At 49.8% G+C, this 9,002-nt stretch overlaps 1 protein-coding gene across 1 annotated transcript in view; it reads left to right on the plus strand.

The window, feature by feature from the left end:
• LOC129715791 (1-phosphatidylinositol 4,5-bisphosphate phosphodiesterase beta-3-like) overlaps nucleotides 1-3,098 on the plus strand; it is a 10,965-nt gene extending 7,867 nt beyond the window's left edge. The window contains exon 2 of the mRNA XM_055665642.1: nucleotides 2,525-3,098. Coding sequence (XP_055521617.1) covers nucleotides 2,525-2,656 — 132 coding nt within the window. The 3' untranslated portion in view covers nucleotides 2,657-3,098. The remainder of the gene's footprint in view (nucleotides 1-2,524) is intronic.
• Nucleotides 3,099-9,002: the final 5,904 nt, after the last annotated feature.

Genomic DNA, 9,002 nt, shown 5'->3' on the forward strand with positions numbered 1-9,002 from the left:
CATTCTCCTGCCTTCTCCCCATAACCCCTGACACCCGTCATATGCTGAGAGAACGGAGCGGCTGGGCTTGTACACTCTGGGGTTTCGAAGGATGAGAGGGGATCTTATTGAAACATGTATGGTTTATTAAGGGTTTGGACACGCTAGAGGCAGGAAACATGTTCCCGGTGTTGGGGGAGTCCAGAACCAGGGGCCACACACACACACACACACACACACACACACACACACACACACACACACACACACACACACACACACACACACACACACACACACACACACACACACACACACACACACACACACACACACACACACACGTACACACACACACACACACAAACGCACACACACACGCACACACACACGCACACACACAGGCACACACACACAAACGCACACACACACACGTACACACACACACACACACACACATACACACACACACACACACACACACGTACACACACACAGACACAGACACAGACACAGACACACACACACACACACACACGCATTTTTACACACATTCCAATACACACACCTACACACACACACACACACACAGTTTAAGAATAAGGGGTGGGCCATTTGGAACGGAGACGAGGAAACACTTTTTCTCACAGTGAGAGTGGTGAGTCTGTGGAATTCTCTGCCTCGGAGGGCGGTTCTCTGGAGAGAATTCTTTCAAGAGAGATGGGGCTCTTAAAGATAGCGGGGAGAGAGAGTCAGGGGATATGGGTAGAAGGCAGGAACGGGGTACTGATTGGGGATGATCAGCCGTGATCACATTGAATGGCGGTGCTGGTGCTGGCTGGAAGGGCCGAATGGCCTCTACTCCTGCGCCTGTCTATTGTCTATAATCAAGAATCTAGCTTGTGACGAGCACCTCGCCTGTCGACAGACAACTGTTCCTCCTGGGATGAATAAAGTCCTATCGAATTGTACCTACAACATCCAGTCACACAGACAGAGGCTGATCAGTTGTTGGTGGGGGAGTCATCCAGCTGTTCCTGATGTTTCCCCCTCTGTCCGAGCCTCCATCAGGCCATCGTTGGGATTTAAGGGGGGGAGGATTGTACTCTCCAAGTTGACCTCCCTATTTATAGATTGTAAACATCTGCAGCAGTGGTTTCCAGATGTGGGGAGGGGCTGGGATAAGTCAGCAGAGGTTTGCGTGAATCCAGCTGTTCGGATGCCAAGTTCCCACCACTGCAGACACAGTCATAAGAGATATACAGTAGACAATAGGTGCAGGAGTAGAGGCCATTCGGCCCTTCCAGCCAGCACCGCCATTCAATATGATCATGGCTGATCATCCCCAATCAGTTCCCCGTTCCTGCCTTCTCTCCATACCCCCTGACTCCGCTATCTTTGCGGGCTGAAGGGGCTGTTCCTGATCTATGTTCAATGTTCCAGGACTGGGATGTGGAAATTCTCACTTGCTACAGAGTCACAGACAACAAGATAATAAATGGTCAATAAACCAGGCCATGGATGTGGCAGTCAAAGTGCAGTGAGCAAAGTCCACTGGAAGTTGTTCCTGACACAGAGTGCTGGAGTAACTCAGTGGGTCAGGCAGCATCTGTGGAGAACATGGATAGGTGACGTTTCACAGAGTGCTGGAGTAACTCAGCGGGTCAGGCAGCATCTGTGGGGAGAAGGGACAGGTGACGTTTCGGGTCGAGACCCTTCTTTAGACTGAAAAAAGGTCTCAACCCGAAATGTCACCCTTTCCTTCTCCCCACAGATGCTGCCTGACCCGCTGTTACTCCAGCACTCTGTGAAACGTCACCTATCCATGTTTTCCACAGATGCTGCCTGACCCGCTGAGTTATGGTGCAGCAGCATCTATGGAGCGAAGGAAATAGGCAACGTTTCGGGGCCGAAATCCTTCTGGAAATAGGCAACGTTGCCTATTTCCTTAGCTCCACAGATGCTGCCTGACCCGCTGAGTTACTCCAGCACTCTGTGAAACGTCACCTACACAATTCTTCAACGTAGACATACCTTGGGGTAATTTATAAACAGTAATAGGTCTGTCCCACTTAGGCGATTCTAGTTTAGAGATACAGCGCGGAAACAGGCCCTTCGAGCCTGCACCATTCGCCATTCAATATGATCATCCAACTCAGTATCCCATCCCTGCCTTCTCTCCATACCCCCTGATCCCTTTAGCCACATCTAACTCCCTCTTAAATATAGCCAATGAACTGTGTGGCCTCAACTACCTTCTGTGGCAGAGAATTCCACAGATTCACCACTCTCTGTGTGTGTGAAAAAAAAATGTTTTTCTCATCTCTGTCCTAAAAGATTTCCCCCTTATCCTTAAACTGTGTGTGTGGCCCCTTGTTCTGGAACGAGGGGGAGGGGGTGGAATGAGGGGGGGGGGGGGGGAGGGGGGGGGAAGGGGGGGAAGGATAGAGTGGGGGGATGCAAGGATTGCTGTCAGTTTGAGTAATCACCATTCACTGTTGTGTCCACGCTGGTCACTAACTCTGCCCTGTGGTGTATTTTGCAGGACACAGCTGCCAGGACACTGGTCACTCTGCGGGTTGACCCTCAGGGATTTTTCCTCTACTGGACCGGCCAAAACAATGTGAGTTGCATCGACAACAAGAGCACCGCGCGCTGGTGTAACACAGAAACATAGACAATAGGTGCAGGAGTAGAGGCCATTCGGCCCTTCGAGCCTGCACCATTCGCCATTCAATATGATCATGGCTGATCATCCAACTCAGTATCCCGTACCTGCCTTCTCTCCATACCCCCTGATCCCTTTAGCCACAAGGGCCACATCTAACTCCCTCTTAAATATAGCCAATGAACTGTGGCCTCAACCTCTGATCCCTTTAGCCACAAGGGCCTCATCTAACTCCCTCTTAAATATAGCCAATGAACTGTGTGGCCTCAACTACCTTCTGTGGCAAAGAATTCCAGAGATTCACCACTCTCTGTGTGTGAAAAAAAATGTTTTTCTCATCTCGGACCTAAAAGATTTCCCCCTTATCCTTAAACTGTGACACCTTGTTCTGGACTTCCCCAACATCGGGAACAATCTTCCTGCATCTAGCCTGTCCAACCCCTTAAGAATTTTGTACGTTTCTATAAGATCCCCCTCTCAATCTTCTAAATTCCAGCGAGTACAAGCCAAGTCTATCCAGTCTTTCTTCATATGAAAGTCCTGCCATCCCAGGAATCAGTCTGGTGAACCTTCTCTGTGCTCCCTCTATGGCAAGAATGTCTTTCCTCAGATTAGGAGACCAAAACTGTACGCAATACTCCAGGTGTGGTCTCACCAAGACCCTGTACAACTGCAGTAGAACCTCCCTGCTCCTAGACTCAAATCCTCTATGGCAATAATGTCTCTCCTCAGATTAGGAGACCAAAACTGTACGCAATACTCCAGGTGTGGTCTCACCAAGACCCTGTACAACTGCAGTAGAACCTCCCTGCTCCTATACTCAAATCCTTTTGCAATGAAAGCTAACATACCATTCGCTTTCTTTACTGCCTGCTGCACCTGCATGCCTACCTTCAATGACTGGTGTACCATGACACCCAGGTCTCGCTGCATCTCCCCTTTCCCAATCGGTCTACTGTCTAAGTTTCCTATAATGTGGTCTTCCTCAGATTAAATATATTTTTACACACAAATTATGAATCAGGATGAGAATTTATACACAGTTTCGTCAGCGAACAACCTTTGACAAGTCCCATGTTTAAGAAAGAACTGCAGATGCTGGAAAAAATCAAAGGTAGACGCAAAACTGCTGGAGGAACTCAGCGGGTGAGGCAGCATCTATGGAGAGAAGGAATTGGCGACGTTTCGGGTCGAGACCCTTCCGGGTCTCGACCCGAAACGTCGCCAATTCCTTCTCTCCATAGATGAAGAAGGGTCATAGATGAAGAAGGGTCTCGACCCAAAACAATAGACAATAGGTGCAGGAGTAGAGGCCCTTCGAGCCAGCACCATTCGCCATTCAATGTGATCATGGCTGATCATCCCCAATCAGTACCCTGTTCCTGCCTTCTCCCCTGACTCCGCTATCTTTAAGAGCCCTATCTAGCTCTCTCTTGAAAGCATCCAGAGAACCAGCCTCCACCGCCCTCTGAGGCAGAGAATTCCTCAGACTCACCACTCTCTGGGTGAAAAAGTGTTTCCTCGTCTCCGTTCTGAATGGCCCACCCTTTATTCTTAAAGTGTGTGTGTGTGTATGTATATATGTGTGTGTGTGTATATATGTGTGTGTGTGTGTGTGTGTATATATGTGTGTGTGTGTGTGTATATATGTGTGTGTGTGTGTGTGTATATATATATATGTGTGTGTGTGTGTGTGTGTATATATGTGTGTGTGTGTGTATATATGTGTGTGTGTATATATGTGTGTGTGTGTGTGTATACATGTGTGTGTGTATATATGTGTGTGTGTGTGTGTGTGTGTGTATATATATATATGTGTGTGTGTGTGTGTGTGTGTGTGTGTGTGTGTGTGTTGTGTGTGTGTGTGTGTGTGTCCCAAACATCAGGACCATGTTTCCTGCCTCTAGCGTGTGTCCAAAACCCTAGTCTGAACAAGGGTCTCGACCCGAAACGTCGCCAATCCCTTCGCCCCATAGATGCTCTCCAGCATTTTTTGTGTCTGCCCTTTTTGACAAGTCCCGTGATGCGTCGCGCTGGTCGGGACACGGAACCCGCTGGTCTAGAGAGAGAGAGAGACGAGCGTGTCCCCACACACACACAGCCGCTGCCCGGTCTGGCGAGATACATTCGCTGTTCCTGTTGCGTGCCTGTTTGTGGTCGGAAGTTCCCTGTGACGGGGAGGGAGGGAGGGAGGGGGGGGGGGGGGGGGGGGGTGTTTTTTTGGCCGGGCAGTTTCAGTAGTGATATGAAAGTGCAGTTTAGTTTAGAGATCCAGCACGGAAACAGGCCATTCGGCCCGTCGAGCCTGCGCAGACCAGCGATCCCCGCACACTGGGCTTGTACACCCTGGAGTTTAGAAGGGGATCTCATTGAAACATATAAGATTATTAAGGGCTTGGGCACGCTAGAGGCAGGAAACATGTTCCCGATGTTGGGGGAGGGGGAATCCAGAACAGGGGCCACCACACACACACACACACACACACACACACACACACACACACACACACACACACACACACACACACACACACACACACACACACACACACACACACACACACACACAGACATATACACACACAGACACACAGACACACACACACACACACACACACACACACACACACACACACACACACACTCACACACATACACCCACACGCACACACACACACACACACACACACAGTTTAAGGACATAGAAACATAGAAATTAGGTGCAGGAGTAGGCCATTCGGCCCTTCGAGTCTGCACCGCCGCCATTCAATATGATCATGGCTGATCATCCAACTCAGTATCCCGTACCTGCCTTCTCTCCATACCCCCTGATCCCCTTAGCCCCAAGGGCCACATCTACCTCCCTCTTAAATATAGCCAATGAACTGTGGCCTCAACTACCCTCTGTGGCAGAGAATTCCAGAGATTCACCACTCTCTGTGTGAAAAAAGTTCTTCTCATCTCGGTTTTAAAGGATTTCCCCCTTATCCTTAAGCTGTGACCCCTTGTCCTGGACTTCCCCAACATCGGGAACAATCTTCTGTAGAGGACTAGTGTAGATGGGACATGTTGGCCGGTGTGGGCAAGTTGGGCCGAAGGGCCTGTTTCCGTGCTGTATCACTCTGTGACTCCAATCATGCCCCCTCATAATTGTCGACACAGCAGCCAGAGACCCGGGTTCCATCCCGGCCACGGGGTGCTGTCTGTGTGGAGTTTGCACGTTCTCTCTCCCCGTGACCTGCGTGGGTTTTCTCCGGGCGCTCCGGTTTCCTCCCACACTCCAAAGACGTACGTGTGGGTTTGCAGTTTCAATGTAGAAATTGTCCCTGGTGTGTGTGTGTGTATGTGTGTGTGGGATAGTGTTAGTGTGCGGGGATCGCTGGCCAGCAGGGACCCGGTGGGGCCGAAGGGCCTGTTTCCGCGCTGTATCTCAGAGGGGGGTCGAGGATGTTGCAGAACTCTCCAGACTGGGAGAGTTAGAGACTGCGGGAATCATTGCTCTGGGAATTGTTTAGAATTTGGAAGCATTTCGACCGGATGAAGCTCTGTGGGATTAGGAGGTTCCCAGCTCCAAAGACAGGCACAAAATGCTGGAGTAACTCAGCGGGACAGGCAGCGTCTCCGGAGAGAAGGAACGCCTGACGTTTCGGGTCTTCAAGTAACCCCGGCATTCCCTCTCCCTCCCTCCCTCCCTCCCTCCCCCAAGTCGCAAAAGCTTCTCGTTTTCGCCCAACGAACAGCTAAGAGACGGTTTCATTTGTTCCACGTTAATGTCCAAAATCTCTCGTCACCCCCTCCCCCGACTCTCAGTCTGAAGAAGGGTCTCGACCCGAAACGTCACCTACCCATGTTCTCCACAGATGCTGCCTGACCCGCTGAGTTACTCCAGCACTCTGTGAAACGTCACCTATCCATGTTCTCCACAGATGCTGCCTGACCTGCTGAGTTACTCCAGCACTCTGTGAAACGTCACCTATCCATGTTCTCCACAGATGCTGCCTGTCCCACTCAGTTATGGTGCAGCAGCATCTATGGAGCGAAGGAAATAGGCAACGTTTCGGGGCCGAAATCCTTCTGGAAATAGGCAACGTTTCGGGCCGAAACCCTTCTGGGTTTCGGCCCGAAACGTTGACTATTTCCTTAGCTCCATAGATGCTGCCTGACCCGCTGAGTTACTCCAGCACTCTGTGAAACGTCACCTATCCATGTTCTCCACAGATGCTGCCTGACCCGCTGAGTTACTCCAGCACTCTGTGAAACGTCACCTATCCATGTTCTCCACAGATGCTGCCTGACCTGCTGAGTTACTCCAGCACTCTGTGAAACGTCACCTATCCATGTTCTCCATAGATGCTGCCTGACCCGCTGAGTTATGGTGCAGCAGCATCTATGGAGCGAAGGAAATAGGCAACGTTTCGGGGCCGAAATCCTTCTGGAAATAGGCAACGTTTCGGGCCGAAACCCTTCTGGGTTTTGGCCCGAAACGTTGCCTATTTCCTTAGCTCCATAGATGCTGCCTGACCCGCTGAGTTACTCCAGCACTCTGTGAAACGTCACCTATCCATGTTCTCCACAGATGCTGCCTGACCCGCTGAGTTACTCCAGCACTCTGTGAAACGTCACCTATCCATGTTCTCCACAGATGCTGCCTGACCTGCTGAGTTACTCCAGCGTTTTTTCTGCCTGTCTTCAGTTTAAGCCAGTGTCTGCCGTTCCTCCCGACACAATGATGTGGATGTTTGTTGGGTTGGGCAGTCGGCCATGTACACACTCTCCACACTCCCCCGTCTCTGACAGCTGCCTTCAAACACGGGCCGACATCTTCCCACAGCCTGTCAGTGCATGAGACAAGGAACAGACACAGCCCCCACACACACACAGTCTAACGCAGCCCGGCTTGTGTTTCTCACACAGTTTAGCTGAGAGTTTGGAGTTGTTTACGTATATAATAACCATATAACAATTCCAGCACGGAAACAGGCCACTCGGCCCTTCTAGTCCGTGCCGAACACTTACTCTCCCCTAGTCCCATCTACCTGCACTCAGACCATAACCCTCCATTCCTTTCCCGTCCATACAACTATCCAAATGATAAAATCGAACCTGCCTCCACCACCTCATTCCACACAGCCACCACTCTCTGAGTTAAAGAAGTTCCCCCTCATGTTACCCCTAAACTTCTGTCCCTTAATTCTCAAGTCATGTCCCCTTGTTTGAATCTTCCCTACTCTCAGTGGGAAAAGCTTATCCCCTCCCCCTCTCACCATTTTAAAGACCTCTATCAAGTCCCCCCTTAACCTTCTGCGCTCCAGAGAATAAAGCCCTAACTTGTTCAACCTTTCTCTGTAACTTAGTTGCTGAAACCCAGGCAACACTCTAGTAAATCTCCTCTGTACTCTCTCTATTTTGTTGGCTGGTATATGGACACGCTGATCTGTTCTGTATTCATGCCGACTATGTTCTGTTGTGCTGAAGCAAAGGAGGAATTTCATTGTCCTATCAGGGACACATGACAATAAACTCCCTTGACTTGAGTTATGGGTTCAGTTTAGTTTATTGTCCCGTGTACCGAGGTACAGTGAAAAGCTTCTGTTGCGCGCTAACCAGTCAGCGGAAAGACAATACTTAGAAACATAGAAACATAGACAATAGGTGCAGGGAGTAGAGGCCATTCGGCCCTTCGAGCCGACACCATTCGCCATTCAATATGATCATGGCTGATCATCCAACTCAGTATCCTGTACCTGCCTTCTCTCCATACCCCCCTGATCCCTTTAGCCACAAGGGCCACATCTAACTCCCTCTTTAATATAGCCAATGAACTGTGTGGCCTCAACTACCTTCTGTGGCAGAGAATTCCACAGATTCACCACTCTCTGTGTGTGAAAAAAAAATGTTTTTCTCATCTCGGTCCTAAAAGATTTCCCTCTTATCCTTAAACTGTGTGTGTGGCCCCTTGTTCTGGACTTCCCCAACATCGGGAACAATCTTCCTGTATCTAGCCTGTCCAACCCCTTAAGAATTTTGTAAGTTTCTATAAGATCCCCCCTCAATCTTCTAAATTCCAGCGAGTACAAGCTGAGTCTATCCAGTCTTTCTTCATATGAAAGTCCTGACATCCCAGGAATCAGTCTGGTGAACCTTCTCTGCACTCCCTCTATGGCAAGAATGTCTTTCCTCAGATTAGGAGACCAAAACTGTACGCAATACTCCAGGTGTGGTCTCACCAAGACCCTGTACAACTGCAGTAGAACCTCCCTGCTCCTAGACTCAAATCCTCTATGGCAAGAATGTCTTTCCTCAGATTAGGAGACCAAAACTGTACGCAATACTCCAGGTGTTGGCCTGACATCCC

This window comes from Leucoraja erinacea, unplaced genomic scaffold (assembly GCF_028641065.1).
Source record: "Leucoraja erinacea ecotype New England unplaced genomic scaffold, Leri_hhj_1 Leri_1408S, whole genome shotgun sequence".
Classification (NCBI taxonomy): Eukaryota; Metazoa; Chordata; class Chondrichthyes; order Rajiformes; family Rajidae; genus Leucoraja; species Leucoraja erinaceus.